The sequence below is a fragment of the Sturnus vulgaris genome, chromosome 15, assembly GCF_052056855.1.
Source record: "Sturnus vulgaris isolate bStuVul1 chromosome 15, bStuVul1.hap1, whole genome shotgun sequence".
NCBI classification, from domain to species: domain Eukaryota; kingdom Metazoa; phylum Chordata; class Aves; order Passeriformes; family Sturnidae; genus Sturnus; species Sturnus vulgaris.
In genome coordinates, this window is record NC_142257.1 from 12,488,998 (window position 1) to 12,510,946 (window position 21,949).

A 21,949-nucleotide genomic window follows, 5' to 3' on the forward strand; every position below is an offset into this window, starting at 1 on the left:
TAGAATAGAAAGATATTATTTGTAGTGTATTAATCTGCTGCTAATAAGCCATGACTATACAAGAGTATTTTTAAAACATCATGTGTTTTTTCCCAGAGAGATAACAATATGGAGATCTTGTGCAAAGCTGCTACAATTGCTCAGGAGGGCCAGAGCTGCCACAGGTACCTCGAGGGCATTTACCACAACTTGCTCAGCCTGGTCTGGGGGAGCAGAGCAAGGCACAAGGTGAGGCACAATTCTCCCCGCACTGCCCACAGTACCCAAGTTTCTCCCTTGGTCACCATTTTTTTTTTTACTCTCCCACCACCGTTAGCAGCCCAACCCAAGCTGCAGAATGCAGTCCCACCCCAGCCAGCTTTTTAACGGCACCTTTCTCCCATTCCAGAAGCCATGTCCTGCAGCAGCAGGCAGCACCACCTCACTGAAGAATTTCCTCAAGGAATTACACCAAGTCCTCCAAGAAGAGTATAAGAGTCAGAAGTGAAAAAAACCACTTCTTTTGTTTTTAAGCTGTCAGCCTATTTTTCAAACATTATTTATAATAATTCTTTAAATAAATGTATTTTTGGACTGAATGTGCTGGCATTGCATAGGATGTTATACAAGGCAACAGTTAAGGGAGTTCTAAGTTTATGGGAACAAGGATCATTGCCAAACAATATGACCTGCTATGGAATTAAGCCCATGATAGCATGAGGAACAGAGGTCTAAGCAAAAGCCCAAGAGAAGGCAGAGGGGAGAAGCCAGGCCACAAATGGGGTAGGCTCCTGAAAGCTGGGAACTCAAAAGTACATGCTTGAGGTGCAAAGGGAAAAGCGAGCTCAAGCACGTACTTGAGTATGTACAGCTAAGCAAGTTCTCGCCTCACTTTACTTCTAACCTATAACATACCTATATATATAGCAGAGCACTTTGTGTCCCAGGAGGGAAGATGCCAGGACAGTGCAGGGTTTGGCTCATGCATCAGCTGAGTCACAGGTCTCTGGGGAGCTGCAGAGGCTACAGACCACGGAAAACCTGGTATCTACAGGCTGAGCAGGCTGGGGGGCCACCAGCATTGCCAACCAAACACACCTCATGCAGCAAAGGAAACAGAGTTGAACATTTCCAACTACTGCAGGTAAATTTACACCATCTGCACCAGTACAGGGTGCAGCTGGCTTGTGTAACACAGGAGACAAAGTGAGGACAGTATGCAAAGCCTTCTCCCCATCAGCTTTCCCCCCTCTGCAATGCACACATCAGAAGAGGCAGAGCTTCCGGAGCACTGACCATTGCAGGGTCCCAGAAACTGCTCTTGTAGTGCCCTGGCTCAGCCCAGGACCACCTCAACAGAGGATGGGCTTCAACAGGGGCTCAAGCAACTCCTTAGGAACATCTCTAGATCTGCAGGCTCATCCCACTGGTTTTCTCTATAGTCTTGCAAAGAATCCTCTTGTTCTGCCCTGTCCACCTCCTCCACAAGGTCTTGCTGCCCATTGCCCTGGGACTTGGCAACAAGGCTCCAACACACTCCAAACTCCCTGCACGAACTTCTCCAGAGTGCTGTGCAGCTCAGAGCTACACAGGCATCTCAACCACCCTTCCTCACCCAGTTCCTGACACAGAGTTAAAAAGATATGCTATGTATAATGTTATTTGGAAAACATACACACAGGGTGGAATTAGGAATCAAGAATTTTATTTCATAGTATGAACATGCTCCAGGGACACAGTATTGATATATACAGTATAATTAATTAACTTTAATAAAACAAGAAATAGTCAGAAATAAACAGACTAAAAAAACAATTAACAGAAAAATTATACAGACTAGCAGTTTTTCCTTCTGTACAGGCCTGGCTAAGCAGAGCTGTGGAGAACGGTGAAAGCTGGACAGGTGAAGACACCGTAGTCAGTGAAAGGCACTAAGGACCAATTAAAGGACCAATCCCTCTTAAAGGATTACGAACAAGTTAAACATTAATTAATTCATTTACACAACATTAAGCAAAAATCTCATTGTCACTGCTCTGGAATGAGGAGAATCTTCTGTTAGCAAGATGCACAGATGAGCCCACACAGTGTATGTTAGGTAATATGAGTTTTGATAAATACTGACCTGCAACAAGAAAAGTTGTATTAAGCTCTTAAAAGTCCATATAAATAAAATCTTTATTAAAACACATTATGGGCCCATTAGACATTCACAGATGGGCAGGACTATAGAGAGGGTCCATGTGGTAAATCTACAAGCCAAATTCCCTGGGCTTACAAGAAACTTCTCAAAACTTAAAAAAACCACACCACTTGATAGGTGAGCCAAACTGATACAGCACATGAAGCATGAGAGTGTTCAATTTTAGATAAAGTCCTCTTATAGAGCAAGTAATTTATCCTCCATGCCTCTGTAACAGTAGACGACTGGTTTCTCCACTGCCAATTAAAGGTGTGCTAACAATTATTGTTTTCCTCTGCTCCAAGGCTCACCCTAACATGCAGAGTACAACGGTTTTCAGCAGCAGGACTTTTATGTTAATTGTAAATCACATGCCTTTAGGTTTTAAGTATTTTAAATATTTAAATATTTGAAATGGAGTGTCATGTTTTGCAACAGTATCTTGAAGTGACTGATACCTGTCAAGTAAAAGGATTTTCAATGGTCTTTTTGAAAGCACGGATCTGGTTTAACCCCCATAAAACCAGATCATTCAATAAATGTTAACACAAGATATAACACAAAAAGGAAACGGAAGTTATCCCTGGTTCTGAGAATTAGTACAGGCCACAGCTATGCATCTATCTGCTTGGACTCAGAACTGAAAGACATTAAGCAGCATTTAAGCAATTTTCAGTCTGTATTTTTTGATGAGAAGTATATAGTAAGATAATCCAGCTCTATTCAAGCACATTTCAAATGAGGTCAGCTCTTCACAAGCAAAACCAACTACGGATTCAATCATGAAAGTTTCTGAGCATTTAACTCTAAATGAAAGGCTAGAAAAAGCAAATGTCAGTGTTTATATCTGTGTTGTACGAATTTAGGTGACACTCTCCCCAATAGAGAGGGCAGCATGTTCTTCCAGGTCATGATATTGAAAAAATATATATTAGTAACACCAGGAAAAAGCTTACAACTTGTTTAGAAAAGCACTGAATATATCCTTCAGAGCAAAATATGTCCTTACAAGACCAGTTTTAACTATTACAAATCCTGTCACAGACCTGTTACAAACTCCAAGGTACCTTCAGATAACCATTATGACAGGAAGAAAGGGCATTTAACTTCTTTAAGTACTTCACAGAAACATTCTGGTAAAAGTAGATGTGGCTACTAGCAAGGACTCAGGACACCTGAGGAGCTGTCTTGTTTTCTGTCACAGTGAAGGACTCCATTTCTCCTGTCAGTAATCACAGATTTTAATCCTTCAGGTAACAGTAGCACTAAGATGAGGTCACAGCTCATCTCTGCACCACGGCACAGGAGTTGCTGAGATACCCACAGCTGATGCAATGAGTTATAAAACACACATAGTCTGAAGGAGATGCATTTTCTCTGTGACACAAAAGCAACATATTAAACTGATATGTGTCTATTAGCAGCATAAATATCAAATAAAAAGAGCAGCCATCACAAATAAAAGGCTGTTATCAGAGACCAAAAATTTTTCCTCTCATCAGAGTATATCCAGAGATGCACACAGCATACACAGGAACACAGAGACAGCACCAGCTATGTCAGGGGATATTGTTCTGGGAAAACTGGGCAATTCATACTGTTTTACTAAAGGAGAGTCAAATTCATCCTTAGTGTAGAGCAGTGGCCCAGTGCCTTGTAGCCAGGGATAAGGAAACAGAGCCACAGTGCTCACCGCCTCACAGCTGAGACCAAGTCTTGGTGTTATAGCATCCTCCTTAAATCATGTCAGCTAAATCAGTTCAGATTACAAAACTACTCACACAAAAATGCTAGCCCTGAAGCATAAAAAGCTGCCAAAGTAACACAGTCTTAAAAGAAGGAAAAAAGCTCTCTTTTCCCTTAATATCCAAGGTCTCATTCTCCACAGTGCTAGCAGATCACAAACAAACTGATACAAATAAAAGAACTATTAGACATCCTTGATTTCTGCTGCACTTAAACAGAGCGTGGTCCCTTTTCAGGAATCTCAGGATTTTTGTGGTTCATGTTTCTCCTACCCAGCTACTTTCCCTGTACAGCAAGACAGCAAAAAGGGAAAAGGACTCTGTATTTGACACACAACACAACCGGGTTAACAGCCACAGTCAGGACTTTTAAATAAAAAGATCTGATATTATTAAAGGTTTGCAGCAACTACATTCAAACACAGATCAGTGCAACAGAGGACAACAGTGAAAGCTGCCAATTATGTGCAAAGCAGGGCATAAGTCAGATTTATCAGCCTTAATTTCAGGATTTCATTAACTGTTTTGAACTAACACATCTAGCACTTAAACACATATCTAGAACCCTATTTTCTATACATTTCAACAAGGATTACCAACAAGTTTCCCTGCACAACACATTTAATACACGAAATTTTACAACCATCAATCATATATACCAGTTTAATATTATGTTAATATAACATACAATATACAGGCAACTAAGGAAAAATATAAAAAATTACAGCTACGTCATTCTGTACCATCTTGAATTCCATATTCTGGCCAAACCTTATACACTCACTGATTTTTACAAGAATTCTGACCAGGTGACACTACTGCAGCAGGGAATCAATGACAGCTCCTGGCTTGGCCGAACGTTTTCTGTTTGAAGAGCAGAAAGGAAAGAGAAAAACAACACCACACACACATCATTATGCTGTCTAGGAAAGACAGAGACCAGCCACATTTCCAGCCAAAACTACATGACATGACTTCTCCACAAGCAAAACCAGCCGAACAGAAAACATAAGAAAGCATATGCTGAAATCTCTCCGAACAGCCTCTCCTCTCTCCGTTGGTACCAGTGTTTGCGCTGGCAGTGTGCCAGACTTTGTTAAACTGCACCACCGAATACAGCAAAATAAAGCAAGGAGCTTGAAAAGGAGAATGCAGCAAAAGTACATCAGCAAATCCCCAGACAAGTCTTTCTGGAGAAGATTTAGTGCAGTAAAGATCTCAACTTGGTTCTATTATACCTGGCAACACTGAACTACACCAGGCAAAAATTTTGTCCTTAGCCTTCTCATTAAGCAAATGTTTGAAGACTTGTGGTAAGTTTACATACACATACTTAAGCCTTTCCTTGGATAAATCCCTCATTGAATATGAATACCCCAGAGTTCTTCACCTTCTACCAGTCTTGGGCCTGGATCTTCCTTTTGAAGTCCTTGGCCTCTCCAGCTTCATCAGAGACTGCCTCAAGCTTTCTTCAGTGTAAGCTAAGTAAACATGGGAAAGGTCCACTTCAAAGGGCTAGAAAACACCAGAAAAAACTCATAAGACAAAATCATCAGAATAATTTTATACACTGATCAATGGTGTTTTCATGACACTACAAAGACTCATTTCTTCAGAAGAAAAGAAAATTGAAATTGGACAGCTTGGCTCTGAACAAAGAGTGGTAGCATCAGGCAGGACTTGGGCCTGTACAGTTGAATAAGTTAATTGAATAGTCACTCACATCTTTCTCTTTTTTATCCAGGACAGGCGTCTGTTTCCTCATATTGTTTCCTGTATATGCAACACATTTCTGTAAGCAGAAAAAAAAGGTTTGTAAGTAAAGTCTACTGTGCACAGTAAAGCTGACTACAGCTTCACCAATTTCTTCCTGGGCTCAATTAAACCCCTCAGAAGCTTATACTAACATTAGCTTGTACACAAGCCAGGCAGCCATTCTTACCAGCTGCCACTCTCCTATGTCTTCATTCCAGTGAACGTAGTTCTCAATCATTTCCTACAAAGAAGTCAGGACAGTAAATGTTAGACTTGCACAATCTACCCTCCAGGTGCACTTTCTAGACCATACATCCTAAGACCTGGACAACCTGCTTAAGAACAGTCTTGATCCCTTCCAAGTTGTTCCTACCAGGACAGCTATATGCGTGCAAAAGAAGCCCCCATTTATACTCTGAAGATTACAGAAGAGGAAAATACCACTCCCAAATTGTATGTACCAGAGAGCCCCCTAAAGCATGGGCCTTCCATTATGCCAACACCATCAGGTCAGCAGTAAGCAAACACTGTAATAGGAAAAAACTAAAAACTATAAAAAGAATTTCCCATTAAATAGTATGCATTATATTTAAGCTCATCATGAATTTTCTGTATACTGGAGTCATAAAGAAGATCTAAAAATCCAGTCTTTGTATTAATATCAGACAATAACAAGGACAACTTCAGGCTAGTGGAAAAAAACACAGTGAATATACCAGTTAACTATGTGGTGAATGTAGTTTTCTTATTTTTATAAGCCTTTACGAAAATATGCTGCAAGAGAACGGGGATTAGCACAGCACAATCCCTGCCCCAGGCTCAGGTGCATTGCCTTCACCTGGTAGTCCTGAGGAATGAAGTTGTCTATGATAAGAATCTGAAGACGAAGCTCCCTGCTCAGCTGCCGAATGTTTTCAAGCAGCCCTTCAATCTCTCTCTGATGTTCTTGTTGTAGATCTGCCATCTGAAAGAAAAACAGGCATTTGAGAGGGATCAGACTTATCTTAAGACATGGTAACAACATAAAGAGAACAGTCTTTTGTCTGTATGAGGTTTTTGGGAAAAAAAAAAAGTGAACTCTGGTTATTAGTATCAGAATATCTCTGAATAATAAACCCTCTGAAACATTTCAGCTCAGAGATGGCTGAAAACAGCATTAGGTTCTCAGTTTCATAAACCCAAAACTGGCCTTCTGCCAATCCAAGCTGCTTCAGCTAACACTAGATGAAGAGCATGAGACAAGTTGGATCCCTGGCAAGGTTTCAAGGAAAATCTCTGATTCCAAAGACCAAATGCATTTTTTATGAAACAGGAAGTCCAGCTACCAGCCAAAGGACACACTGATCCAGTGACTGAGGATGAGGTAACAAGGGCATCAGTCATAAAGGACGGGAAGCTCAGAGCAGAGAAGATTTTGGGCTGCAGCAAAGCAGGACACGGGGCTGCCAGCAAGCAACTTGCATTTTATTTCAGAAATAACCAGTGGTTTTCCTCGAAGTTCTTGATATCTTAGGGTCTCACACATTACCCTTCTCAGCCTGACCTGGGGATAAGCTCCACAACATGCTGTTCTAAAGCTCCAACTACAGACAGCATTTTTTAATTATGTGACCCAAACTGAAAGCACAGAAAGACATTTCTAAACATACAGCACATTTTTCAGCTTTACAAAGCTTATGGCTTACCCTTCCCAGTTCCGGTGCCTCCCAGGATCACTGGCCGAGGACTTTAGATACTAACCTCTGACTTTGCAGCCATAAGCATGGTCCAAACTTTCTTCAGTTTTTTGGTTTTCCCCTGTGCTTCCTCCTGGAGGTTGGTGTATTTTTCCTCGATGTCGAGGCGTTCTTGCTGTGGACAACATTTAGCACAGACACACGCACATTAACTATCATAGAAACTCTCTGCAACAGGATGAACAAGAGGAAAAACTACTTGAACAAACAAAGCATTTGCAATGAGCAGAGAGCCCTAGCTGAGCCAAGCTGGCTCAGACCTGCAGGGGTTGCAGAGCCAATGAGTGACCTGTGGAGGGGTAGCTTCTGCAGCACTTCTAGAGCAGAGCCACACCTGGGTAATATATCCTGGTGTGTCCTGCCATTGCTGTTTGCAGAGAGTCACAGTAGATAACCCCACCTCTTTCTCCTCGAGCTCCTTGCGAAGCTGCTCTGCTCTCTTCCTTCGTTCTTCGAGTTCCATGTTTGATTCTTCTAGAAGCTTCTCTTGCTCCTCTGCTTTTGCCAGCAAGTCCACTCCTCCCACAATCACCTTTTTCTCTAATGCAGACAGTTTCTCCAACAGGGACTGGTGCTCTTGCCTAGATAGACAGTAGGTGTGAGACTTCATGTCCTACCATGCTCAGCAGGCATCAGGTCCAGCTTGGTTTTATAGCTTAGACAGCACTCACAGGGCTGGAAAAACTTGTCTTGCTGCTGAGAGTTTAAGTAGGGGTTTAAGTGAGGCAGTGCAAGTGAAAGCAGTGAGCTCCCTAAGCTCCAACTCTCACCACTTTCTCTCAAGCAAAACCAGGTCAGCAGAGAAGTGCCTCCTGCTGCAAGTCACCTCTGCGAGGGCCTGCAAGCACCCAGCGAGAACCCCAGGCTACTCAAGGCACCCGTTGCCCAAAAGGGCCCTGCCAGCACAGCAAGGCCCAGAGGCAACTGCTGAAATAGAGGGGAGTGAACAGAGAACAAGGTAGAGCTGAAGTGCAAACCAGGATTGCTGGCTGCTGCTGGAGCATATCTGCATAGGGCAGTGCAACCTTGACAGCTTTTTGGCTACACCCAAAATTACATGCTTGTGATTGCTGCAGGAAACTCGGACTGTTACAGAACAGTACTACTGCTCCTCACAGGTCTTGGGAGATTAATTTATGTTTCTATCTTATACAACGAAGTAAAGTTAAGAAAAGAAGTGGCAAAAAGATAAAGGTTTGTCTTTCCCATATACTCTAACCTCTCAAAGAAGCAGCAGCTCCTCTTTCACCTTGACAATGGATGATGTTCACTTTGTAGAAAGTTTGACAGTGGCCTTACCATGCATCTCCAGATATTTGTCTGATTAAGGAAGGACAACCCACACGACCACACAAACTGCTCAGAGCATGGCACTCACTGAGCTTTGAGCAAGTCTTTTTCTCTCTTCTCCAGTTCAGCTCTGGCTTTATTTCTTTCTTCTTCTTCCATATCAAGCTTAGTTTCAAGAGCTTTTCTCTCCTCTTCAATCTTTGCTTGCATCTCTACCATCTTATCAGGGGAAACTTTCTTTTTGCCTTTGAAAGAAATGGGGAAAACAAATTAGTTCACTGAAAAGTAAAACAACCTCCCTATTACAGCATGTTTTCCAAGTTCAGATTCAATACTTGCCTTTAACAAAAATTTCATTAGGTATCAGCTTCAAAATGGGCAAAACTCAGTCTTTCAAATCCCATTTTAACACTGGCCAGTTGTCACCAGCTCCTACAGAGCAGCAATGCTGTGTAACTATCACTGGAACCTAATGTCCCCAAAATGCAAAACATACAAAGAACACCTGGAGAAGGAACACTGCTTGAAGAGAAGCCCAATCTAGAAACTCTGATGTTCTAACAAAGCAGATCAGGACAGAGGAAGGAAAACACAAGACTGCCTTGACCTACAGCTACAAGAGCTCACCTACCCAGAGTTACATACTCAAATTTCAAATCAGCATCTCTACTATTCCCCTGATCTGCCCTCTACAGGCTTACCTGTTCCAAAGTGAGAATGCAGTTATTTTTAAGAACATACTATTATGAAAATAGAGAAATTCAGAACAGCCCTATGAAAACCAGGCAACTAAAGCAACTTCTTGATGATATTTGGTCTATGTAACAGTGACTACTTAGATTTGAAAATACCAAGGCTGGCTCTGGATTCATCAGCTGTGTTTTAACAGCTTTTCTTTATATACAACAGAACTACCACAGTAGCACAACAGGTCCATGTCTTGGAAGACTACAAAGAGAGTGGCCAGAGCAACTCGGTGAACCTACTGACCTCAAGGTTTGGTACCAAACACCCCAAATTTGAAACAAAGTGTGAGGCTGCCGCTCTTGAAAGCGACTCTGTAAGTCTTGAGCCAGCTTTCACTGCAATCCCAGGAGTGCCCAAGGTGGGCGAACATAGAAATCCTGGGGGGTTATGCGGAATGAGAATGCATTTCATCAAATCCACAAGTCCTAAATATCCATTTATTCGTAAGCGAATCCATAATTTTCTTGTTTTGCTTTCCCAGACATCCAAAATCCCACCCTGCAGAATCCAGCTGTACTTGAAATTAACAGGAGCCACTGCCACCTGACTGTTTTCCATAGTGACATAATGCACACAGTCAGAATATGCTCAAGGAAGCTGTTCAGTAAAAGGCTTCTCCTCCTCCAGTCTTCAACATATTCAGCTTCATTTATATATATATACATGCATTTTATCTATAATCATATATATATATTATACACATATACACTCCAGCAAAGTGTACTGCATATGTAAACATGCATGCACATATTTTCACATCTGCATATGCATTTCTTCATGTGCACAAGAGCTTCAATTAGTTTCCTTGCAAGGCAAGGACTTCTCCACTACAACAAACAACACCTTCATTGCCACCTGCTAAACTTCAGAATCAGATAATGAGCCCTTCTTTCAGGGCTTGTGGTGCAAAAATCTCTCACTGATTAGTCTTTGAGTAAGAAGCTTTCTGGAAGTGCTATACAGAACTCATCATATGAGATAAGTGAGATAAAGGCTTCTCACTATTAGGACATAGCCCTATATATTCTCAGTTTAGGAGAAAAAGGTTAAGTGAAGCAAGTTTTAAGAACCTTTCAAAGCTTTGCAATTGTAAGAAGCTGAAAATCAATTACACCAACCTGCTTGATCTTGCATTAGGAAGAAGTAGAAAGCAAATCGCAGAGAGGCAGCAAACACATAAAAAGAGGAGAGAAAATGTTATTGGTTTGATCATTTTGGACAAAGATCATCAGCATAAGAACAAACATAAAATTTTATATTCATGTTTCTAGGGTAGAAAATATGAGATCACCATAACTAAAAACCCTTCTATTAGAGCAAACACTAATGCACCGTGTTACACTAAAGCAGAGAATGTGTCTGTTCTTCAGAGTGCTTTGCAAATCCAGGATAATCTTCAGCTCACTCTTGCACTCTTCTGCCCATTCTATGCAATGCTGGATCTAAACACAACATTAGGAGCCAGCTGCAAGGATCATGACCTAAGAAACAGTTACAGCAGGTGGATTTCTCCTTCAATTAACAAATTTAATGCTCCCCACACTCAAGAGAGCCAATTCTGTTATATTACCTGCAAAATATTAGCATCCAGAATACACGTTCTAAGTTTTAACCAAGATTTCCAGGCCAATTCTTTTCAAGATACACGACAGTTGCACATAGGGAGTCTCAACATAAAATTTCTCCATTTAATTACACCGGGGATTAGTAGGTTAATTTGCAGTAACTGGTGCTTCCATAGAGGTATAGAGCCAGTTTTGGTTATTCAAGCAAGTGCAACAAAAAAGGACAGGAAAGGGATAATGAAAGACACCACATGCAGAAGGGTCACACTAGAGGACAGTTAATATCCCAAACCACAAAAAGCTACACTTATCCCAACTGCCAAAAGCCCAGCACAACTTCCCCAACAGAGCTGTCTCCAAACCTGCAGGAGATGGATTCATCCACCTGCTGACACATCAGCTGTTTGCTATTAACTGTCCCCATCCAAATAAAATACTCAGGTTCCAAGCAAGCTTTAAAGGCGCAGGATTGAAGTAATCAAATTCTCAGCCTAGATTCATATGATCCATCAAAGGTCTCCCCTGGGTTGTGTTCCTTCTAACCCTGCTACCATCCTTCTCTGAGCTGAGGCTTTCCACTAACACCTAGTGTAAAAGTGAGTGAACTATACAGCAATACTTTCCAGGGTCTCTCAACACAGGAAGAAGAGTGGAGTGCTTCTGTCCAGGATAAAAACAACACCAGTTGAAGTCCCCACAAGCCAAGTCCCAAGATGTGATCTGTTTCCTCAATCCTCACTGATTGTAGGGTTTTTACAGGCACAGTGACCTCTCTGATCAGGAGCAGCCCAGACTTTCCTCACTACTAGATCAAAATCTGGATCTCCTGTTCCTGTGAACTAAGTCTCATAGAGATCAAGAACATAGTATCATGGGGCACTTAAACCCTAACCACCAAGGATATTTTTTAAAGTATCTGCAAAAAAAAAGCAGATCAACCAAGCATTGCAACATTTTCTTTGTTAGTGTAAACTTCATGCTGTTTGACTGTTCTCCAAAACTAATTCTGAGAAGGCAGAGTCCAATATAATATAGAATAGATACCCAGCTGTCCTTTTTATGAACTCATATTGTAGCAATTCCCATTAAAAACTTAGCTCAGTTTTTTCCCCTGTATTTTAAAAGGCACATTTAACACAAGGTGCAAACTGGATTTTTTTAACCTGTTATTTCTCAATTACCTTTAAATCTTGCTCAAGCAGCCTACTACATTGTTTCCTATTTTCTCGCATATCTGGCGAACAATGTGCACTTGAACGTGCAATTGAGTAACTGTTTCAAGCAAGGAAGCAGCAAAGGAAAGGCATGCTTTAGCAGAGTTACAGCTTGAGGTTCATCTTTCCAACAGACAAAGCAGGGAAGAGTGCAATATTGCAAAATGGAGTGTGCAAATTACGGAAAGGCCAAAGCTTAAAGGATTTAAGAGCTCCCACTCACTAGTGAAGGACTTATCCAGAGGCTTCTCTATGACAGAGCATGTGGAGTCTGAACTACTGCTGCTGCTACTGCCTGGAAAACAGAAATGTGTCCCACAGAAAAACCCAGAGAGGAAGAAACATGCAGATGGGAAGTTAGTTCTAAAGGAAAGAAACCCAGAAAAGCCAGCGACCTAGTTCAAAAAAGCACAAGTTCCCATTAGGAAGCGCTTGCTAGGATCCCTCCCAGACTCAGCTTGCAAAGCCCACCATTTCCCAGCACAAAACTGCATGCTCAGAAAGACATTTCAGTTAAAACCCATCTTAACCAGATTACAGCTTAAAACAACATGCCAAGGCAGCTTCCATTTTAAGCAACAACACCAGAGAACACCAGATCACAGTGGAGAAGGCTGTGGATATCTGCCATAGCAAAGGATTCAGTGACCATGAATCCTTTCCAGTCTTATGCACATGGCAATTTGCACCTCGCACTTTGGACGGCAGAACCAGCTTACACAGGGACAGTCAGCGTGTACTCCTCTGAAGCAGCTCTTTCAGGGAACTTAACTAGAGTAGCTCATTTGGGAGTTGAGTAAGTCATTCACTCTCTACTCCTTTCAAGCCGCACTTTGAAGGTGGTCTCCTCTTGGGAGGAGATTTGGGTAGGACATTTGGAGAGACTAGTCAAGCTCTCCACTTCTAAAAATAACCAAAAGGTGAAAAATGAACTTGTTACAACTATCACCAAAGGCATGGCAAAAGTCATTTATGACTACTTGGACAGACTAAATTAAGAGAGTACACCTAAAAAGCAGGAATGCTTTAACAGGAATTTTTTTCAACAGATGTGGGTGCTTCAGGACAGGAAGGCACTTTGAATGTCAAAATAAGTTTACTAGAAAAGCTGGAAGTTGGGATGTAGCACTGGGCTTGATTTCTCTACTATCCAAGAGGAATTACCAGCAAGATTCTAGAACAGCAAGCTTCCAAGAAGCCACAGCATCCCACAGGATACAGTGACCTGCAATTACAGGGTCAGCAACATCCCCTGGAGTTTAGATGATACACAGCAGTTTAACACTGATGTGGGATGAAGGAAACTTCACTATGGGATTTTCAGACTGCTCCCAAAAAAAGTATGTGCAGGACCCATTAAACTTTTCGGCTAGCACAAAGACACCCAAAGGTCGAGTTCTCCCTCTATCAATATAAAATAGAACAGAAGAGTCAGTTACTGAAGATCCATAAGACAGATGAATCCTTTGCCTAAACCACAGACAAAATTCCCCTCCAATCATACCCATGGCTGTAAAAACCACACCTGCTTACAAATTATCTTTGGTGTCTTGTTCTTCTCCCCTCTGTGAGCAGGGGAAGTTCCACACCACCAGTCACAAGCCATACACAGCCACCTTGCAGCACCCAGGGAGCCACTACAAAGGATGATGCCACAACAAGCACAGCTACCCAAGTGGAAGCAGTGACTACACAGGTTTGGAGCTGCCCATCTACAGAGATGGCACTAAAAGGCTTAATTTCCAGGAGAGGCATGATAATTGCAGCGGCACAGGACAGCTCTACAAGTCCTCTTGTCCCTGCCTGGCTCTGGCTACACTTCCTACACCAGCTTGTGGGTAAGAGGAGACTGGCAGCACTGGCAGGAATCTCTACTGCCTTACCCCGCCGTTTCTTCCGCTTCTCCTCTCCAATCTCCCCATCTTCATCCTCCTCTTCAGAATCGCTGGTTTCAGAACCAGAGATCTCTTCCCCTAGAAGAGAAGAATGTGCTTTTATCAAAAGCTTTCCTTCACCTCAGATCAGCTTGTTACTTTGACAGCAGCATTTGCCCAAACACAGCAGTGCCTGACATCAGCTTATGAGTACTTGCAAAAGTCCTTAACTGTTGAGCAAGCAAACAACTTGCCATGGCTCAGGAAACTTAAGGACAATCAAGATAAGCAACTGAATGCTGTGATGTCAGTGTGTATGTATTAAAGCTCAAAAGGCTGCTTTTTATGGAAAATAGAGCATCTTTGCACAGCTGAAGCTACAAAGTTTTCCTATCAGGATTCTACCATACCTTCTCTTCCACCTCACACTTCTGTCTCAGATGAAAGAAAAAGAAAGAAGCATTACTGACCATTTCCTGCTTCTCCTGAATGGGGCAAACAACAAAGAGCAAGTCATGCTGGAGTTATTGCTACAACTATTCTGGGCTGTATCTCCAGAGAGAGATGTTGTGACATCTGGTGACTGTTTAGCAAGCATCCCTCCAGCAGGATCACTCCATGTTGATGGACTAATAAGAGACACAAGGTTATGAAGTTACACGGCTTAAAGAAACTTCTTGCCCTACGGTGTTTAGAAACCCAGTTCTAGCTCCACAAATTTGGTTCGATTTTCCTTCTGATAAATGCATCCCTCCCTATCCTATCAGAGAAGGAGTGTGACCTGTTATTACAGTTCAGTTTAATACCCTGTACCATGTCAGTTGTGTCCAGAGCCCCCGTGCTTGCTACGGAAACCCAGGGAAACCCGGGCACACTGGTCCCAGCCTGGAGGCCACCACTTACCCTAGTGCCAAGTGCCACCTAGTGGGAAAGTCGGGCCCCCACGAGCCTCTTCTGGCATCCAGCAGAGCAAACAAAACCAGAACACCGACTTGCACTAGCAGCCAACCTCATGTGATACATATTCAAGTAGCAAAGAATGCTCCCATTCAAGGAGAACAAGCATCGTGCAGAGAGCAACACCAGGGGGAAGGAGAGTCTCACCTTCTTCCAGTTTTTTCTTAAGCTCTTCAATTTCTTTTTGGAACTGGCGGAGCATAGCATCCTTGGGATCCTCATTAATCCTGGCCTTGTTCTTTATGTTCTTAGCTCTGTTTGCATACCTGAGAGTGCTGATGGTCTCATCGTAGTTGTAGTCTGCTGGTCCGATGTTTGCACACTGTGACACGTGGAGACCAAGTTACTGGAGTACAGTGTCAGAGCCCAGCACAAGGCACTGCAGGAACCCAACCCCAGCTCTGACAGTCTCATGCTGCTACTCTTTCCCAAGCTTTCCTGCTGCTTCTACACTGAATGACTACCCAAGCACAGGTTCTGTTTGATCTCACGCAGGTATGTACATGTGTGCTGTGTTTAGAACCTCATCTATACAGAGCCAGAGAGAAAAGATAGAAAGACATGCACACAGAAGGTTCACTAAGTTGCAAACAACTTAGGATTAGTGAGGTAAATACCGGGCTGCTCAAGTCACTATGCTATCCCTGCAAAAATGCAGCCCAATAGCTGGCACTAGAAAGGGCATCTCTTAGCTTACCATCATGGTTTTGGAGTTGCCCCCCAGGGAGTCCTGCAGCAGCCGTGTGAGTTTGGAGTTACGGTAGGGCACGTGGGTGCTCTTGCCATCCACCAGTGCAGAGATAACATTGCCCAGTGTGGAGAGAGAGAGGTTGATCTTAGTGGCTTCCTTCAGTCTCTGCCCTGTGGCTCCAGTTTTTGTCTGTCTTTCAGAACCCTGCAAAGTGTACATGAAGCAGAAGTTAAAACAGATTCCCTAATACATCTCCCTCCAAACAGAACCAGCTACGTGTGAAATTTTACTAGCAGCTATGTCACTAACCTCTTCATCCACTATTAGAGAACCTTGCTAAGTATCTCAGACATTGATTATTAAAGAGACAAGTCAAACAGGTCTTAACAGAAGCTTTCAGTGCCAGCAAATTCTGGATTGCTTAAAGTAATGCAGCTGGGAAAATTGAGATTTTCCTCCCCATGAACAAAAATGTTAGGGGAATTCAGTGAGCAGTTAAAAGGCAGTAGAGCTGGAGCTGCCAACCACCATCTACAGCCCTTCACATCAGTAGAACAAGAGCAAACAGTGACACTGCAATTGTTTTAAAGAGTTTCACAGAGCATCCTATACATACATCACATAAATAAGTTAAAATGCATTTAAATAAGTTGAATGCTTTTAGTGTCACTTTTTCTGTATCTTCCTCAAGGAAAGGTACCGCAGTGTAAATCTTGGGCTAAAGCCATGTTTTACCAGCACAATTACATAGGTTCAAAGTGTTACACTGAGGGAAGGAACCCGCAAGTGATGAACAATATGGTCATAACCCTCTGGAAAAACCTCAACAACCCAAACCAAATGTCTTGCCAAAGATCTGGCTGATTGTACTCACAGCAAGGTCAACGAGATGCAGCTTGCCCATGCGCACATGCATGTTCCCATCTACCCCCTTCTCACTGCACTCAATGGTGATAGTGAAGATGGCATGCGAGCGAGAGCTGTGCTCATTCATGTTTGTGGCACCAACAGAACCTTTTAATACAGGAAAAAGCAGTGATGTCTTCAGAATTAATCACATCTTCATCTAACTCTTCCTTCTCTCAGAGGAGACTCATCCCCACCTCTTTACTCAACTCTGTATTCCAGAAGATGGCAGAGGGTTGCTCAGACTCAGCAGCAAAGTCTATTCTTGGGCACTGAAGTTGCAGTACACTTCCAACCTAGATTAGTAGAAGGTCCTGCAGCCTGCTATAGCTCTAAACCAACCACAGACCCCCAAGACCAGCAACTGTCCTCATATGTTTACAGATCAGTAGCTTAAGGTTTCACAGCAGATCCATGAAAACAGTTGTATTTTGGGAAATAAGAACACAGCAATCCATGCCAAGGGCTACTGGAGAACTTTAAGACATTAAATAATCTGAGCTTAACTAAGAAGTCTTCCAGAACACAAACTACCTCCCACTGACAGCACAGGGCTGATGTTCATCCTGATCAGAACTGAAGTGGAAAAAGGACCGACATACACAGGCAGCTCTGACAGCACTGGCTGCCCTCACTGCATCCTCCCTTTGCTGATCCCCAGTGCTGATCGGCGCTGGCGGATTTAGGAAACACAGCCTTCTTTACTTGCCCCTGCACAAAACGGGTCTGGAAGGAGATACCCATTTTGCTCTGCTCAGCCAAACACTCTTCCCAGCAACAGGACGAGGATCGTCCTGCTGTGGTCTGGCAACCAGATCTTTACTCTGTCTGAGCTATAAACCTGCTCACAGCAAGGCTACGTACGGTTCTTGTGGCCCAGAGTCATGATTCTGTCCATATCATCTGCATTGTTTACAACATAAGCTGAAAGGTCTTTGATATAAACTCCCACATCAGGTCTCTCTTTCACCTAAGAGAGAAACAGATCAGACTGAGCATCCCTAGGAGAACCCCAACAGAAATTCTAGTGATACTGTAACAGTATAGTGGTTTACTCCTCCATTTTATGCCTTGCACATAGAACACTTCACTTGGAATCAGAGCAGACAAGAAGTAAAGACTCACACATGACAATATGCTACTGTTTCCCTCTGGGGGAACAACATGATTTAAAATCCCAGTCTCTAATTCCCACGACTGCTGAGGGGCCTTTGGGGTAGAACTGCAGGTACAAAACTGCCTCAAGTGGAACAGCCAGTTTGTGCAACTGACCAAGTGGAAGAGATTCAAAGAAGCCAGCAGTGACATCCAGCTATTGCATTGCAAAGGAAAGAGGACTGCTGAGGAGCCCAGCCTCCTATTTCCCTCCAAGTGCTTCTTTGATCTTTAAAACAGAATATTGCTCTGATTCAAAACAAATACCACATTCAGAAGAGGAAGCTCACCTCTAACCTCTGTGTCTGGTCCTTTCCCAGCAGGTCCCGCACCTCCTCATTGTAAATTTCCAGGTAAGAGACGCGAACTAAAAACCTGCAGATGAACAGCTGGGTAGTTCACTTAGCAAAACATTTGCTGAAGTCCCACAAACACAGTCACAGAGTGCATAGAAAACAGTGAAATACCAACACAGTCCTGCTGCTGCCCCTCAAGAACTGCCTAAGTGGGAGTCTTTCATCTTGGGAGAACTACCATTTCTGTTGTCATTGTCAAGGTCAAGCTCCTCCTACACATGGCGGACTCATATTAAAAAAAAAAGAAAGAAACAGTCAAAGGAAGGCATTTACCTTGTATCCCCCTCTGCCTTGGCAATGTGACCAAATATATGGGCAAAGGAATTGGGAATGATGCCTCTGAGCTCAGGAACTGCTCGGACCCCTTCCATGGTGAAGGTTTTGCCTGTTCCAGTCTGCCCATATGCAAAAATAGTACCTGGAGGATAAGATAAAAGAACAAACTCTAAGAAGCTGAATCTTCTCTAAACTCTAACAACAGTTTTACTTCATCCCTTCTCAGCCTGATAGCACCAAACATCTCTATTTTTATGGAGTTACAAGTTTTCCACCCACTCCAGTAGCTACCGGAATACAAAGCTGGAGCAACAGAAATGCTGAGCAAATACAGCAAACAGGACCTACCTGCTGCTTAATCCAGCCTGCAAGATGTCTAATAAAACGTCAGCTTGTTTTAAAAGTGCAGAGTGACTAAAGCATGGAATGCTAGTACACTTCAGTTCCACATACAAACAATACAGGCAAGCCCAGTTAACAGCATGACCAATTAGCAGCACATGATTATACACCAACAGCAAACCCAACTACTCCTAAAGATACAGCAGAAATGGTGTGCGGCTTCTACAACAGCAAAATCTCAGCTCTGAACCTGCAGATACAGCTACAATTTGGACTAAAGAATCAAAAGAAGGCATCCAGAAATGTTACTTAAATCCCAGACTCTGGAACTCCAAAAATATCCCAGTTCTTAGATTTAGCCTAGCATTACTCAAAACTCAAGTTTTTGTTATCAAGCCACTGACATTACAGACTGGAAAAACTGAATAGAATATTTCAGCTGGAAGGGACCTACAATGATCATCTAATCCAACTGCCCAAGCAATTCAGAACTGACCAAAAATTAAAGAATATTGTTAAGAGCATTGTCCAAATGCCTCTTAAATTCCAACTTGGCACATCGATCACCTCTCCAGAAAGCCTGTTCCAGTGTCTCAGTAAAGAAATGCTTCCTAATGTTCAGTCCAAACCTTCCCAGGCACAGCTTTAAATCATTAATTTTCAAACCATGAATTTTAATCAGCTGAAACCAGTGTCTGTTAGCACAAGAGATTATGAGGCATTTTACAAACCTTGGAAAACTTTGTAAACTGTTATTGTTTGTGGCACACTATTATGGAAAGCAGTAATCAGCTTTCCTTTATATATTACATTTCTGTGTGTAACACATACACAAATAACGGACATGCTGTTCCCAGCTGCAGGAAGCAATAGACTATCTGTGGGGAAGGGCAGACGTGTTTAAGTAGTCACCCTAGTTGAAAATAGCAAAGTTCAGAGGAAAAAATGCAGCAGCTCTATGCAAAGGTCTGGTATGCATACCTAGTGACAGCCCTCCATGGCAGCTCCTGGGTACTGAAACTGTATAGTGAGGAGCTGCTGAGAATTCTGATGACATAAGTGCATATATTTTGCAAAGAGAAAATAAAGGATAAAAATATGCACCTAACTGATCTCAGTGGAGTCTCCTTCATTACCCATCTCCCACTGTTAACGACAGTAGTAGGTACAACAACTGAGCACTCAGAACAGCAAGTACCTTCAGGCTATTTTAAGTTAAAGGCCACAACAGAAATTATCCGGGGCTACAGCCCTCAGAAGGTGAAATTTCCTTAAACAAGCTCAACAGGAACTTTAATAAAGCAAAGAATAGGAGACAAGATGGGATCCTTCCCTTACAACAAGGGACTTACCATTGTATCCTTCTAGGACAGAATCTATAATAGGTCTTGCTGTTAAATTGTAGACATCCAGCTGTTTGCTCTCTGGTCCAAACACTGTGTCAAATGTGAATGTCTTAGGAGGCTCATTGGATGAGTCTGTTTTATGAACAGTTATAGTTCCCCTCATCTCATCCACATTCACTGCCATTTTGTAGCCCACAGCTTTCTCCCGGTCATTGAGAGGCCGGCAGCGAACAACCACCTTGACATTGTCGGAGCTTTCCGGCTTGTCCAGCTTCTCAGGCTTGTTAATCTATAATTATTAAAAAAACCATAGATATACACTGTCTGTAACACTAGCGTTAACACAGAATCACAGGAAGGTTTAAGGTGCAAGAAACTCAGTTCCACCTCCTGCCATGGGCACAGACACCTTCCACTGGAGCAGGTTGCTCCAGCCTGGCCTTAAACACATCCAGGGATGAGCCCACAGCTACTCTGGGCAACATATGCTATCGACTCACCATCTTCACAGGGAAGAATTTCTTCCCAATATCCAATCTAGCCCTGCTGTCTCCCACTATTGTGTGTTTAAGCACAAAGACTGTTGAATCCGCTTCGGCAGCTGATGTACTCCAAAGGATCATAAACTTGGAGACTTAAAACCAGGACTGGTTTATAATTAAAGTGGAGAGAATAACGCACTTATTCAGGCAATGGGATCTTCTGTTTGCCAACATGGAAACTGAATGAGTAGCCCTTAGGCATTTCACATTCAACACCATCTGTGATTTTCTTCAAGAAACAATTTTACCTTGCAATCTGCAAGAAGTTTGCTGGAATTCAGTGCAGCTATGACATTCGTTTTCAGTAACACTGACTATACATTCTCAAACTCACAGAGCACACAGCCAGACACCAGAGAGTGCTGTCTGAAGGGAATTCATTTTAACTACAACCCTCAGTGTACATGCTTAAGTTTAATTCTTTAGAAAACCTGAATGTTGTATGACAAAACCTCACATTCATTTTCTTTCATGTAGTTACCAAAACAAATCTTGAAGCACGGCTGATGAATCTAGTTAAGCCTGAGACACTCCCCTGGGTTAGAGGTGCTGTAGCTGAGCGTTTAACTATTCCTAGAGCAACTATATTGGATGTCAAGCCGAAACAAATCCTGTTTCCAAGCGTTTCTCCCTCCAGCTGCCACCTGCCCCTATTCCTCTCAGGCCTCAGCAGCGGCTTTTGCCGTCCTGCTGAACGCAGAGAGCGGCTCAACCCCTCTTAGGCGGGGGAGGGATGGCACACGAGGCAGCAGCCAAAATCAGGAGCAAGATTAAGGTGTCTCCACGATCCACTCGAATACGGATATGCAACGAGACCCTCCGGGGCGGCCGAACTTCCACCCCCTACTGCCAACGAGCCGCTGCCTCTGCAGGGCCTTATGCTGCTCGCAGCCCCTCATCACCCGCTGCCCCGCTCGGCCTGACAGGCACCGCCCGCCCTGCGGCTCCTGCGCGCACATGGGAACGGAGGTGACGAGGTCTCCGAACCCCAGGCGCGGCGGACAGAGGTGCGCAGTAAGCGGACGGCCCCAGGGGCCACACCCCGTGTCCCCCCACCCCAGGTCTCACCGGCATGGCGATAGCGATGGCGGCGACGACAGCCCAGGCCAGGCGGTGGCACCGCGGAACAATAACAGCACTGCGCCTGCGCGCGCACCACCCCGTGGCCAACCCCCGAGCTCTGCGGTAGCCGCGCAACCAATGGCGGGCGGGGGAAGGCGGGGCCGAAGAGAGCCCAACCAATGGCGGCGGCGGAGCGGAGACAGTGGTGGGTGGGGCGTCCTGTCGCCAT

The 21,949-nt window shown here is 43.4% G+C and overlaps 1 protein-coding gene across 5 annotated transcripts; it reads right to left on the bottom strand.

The window, feature by feature from the left end:
- Positions 1–1,662: 1,662 nt before the first annotated feature.
- KIF3A (kinesin family member 3A) lies at positions 1,663–21,820 on the bottom strand. Of its 5 annotated transcripts, XM_088173786.1 has the most exons (19): positions 21,727–21,820; positions 20,123–20,405; positions 18,426–18,570; positions 18,087–18,171; positions 17,506–17,611; positions 16,610–16,749; positions 15,742–15,939; positions 15,192–15,366; positions 14,097–14,186; positions 12,437–12,508; positions 10,553–10,561; positions 8,776–8,932; positions 7,798–7,978; positions 7,402–7,512; positions 6,500–6,625; positions 5,849–5,902; positions 5,630–5,698; positions 5,297–5,421; positions 1,668–4,770 (listed from the first exon to the last, which is right to left on the bottom strand). In XM_088173786.1, exons 1-19 carry the CDS (start codon positions 21,730–21,732, stop codon positions 4,722–4,724), a joined length of 2,181 nt encoding a protein of 726 aa, XP_088029912.1. In that variant the 5' UTR covers positions 21,733–21,820; the 3' UTR covers positions 1,668–4,721. The 5 variants fall into 5 exon arrangements, 4 of the variants coding, with proteins under 4 accessions (XP_088029910.1, XP_088029911.1, XP_014732831.1 ...); XM_088173784.1 differs by lacking the exons at positions 10,553–10,561; positions 12,437–12,508 and having other exon boundaries at positions 1,663–2,104; positions 4,691–4,770; XM_088173785.1 differs by lacking the exons at positions 10,553–10,561; positions 12,437–12,508 and having other exon boundaries at positions 1,663–2,104.
- Between the last annotated feature and the right edge of the window lie 129 nt (positions 21,821–21,949).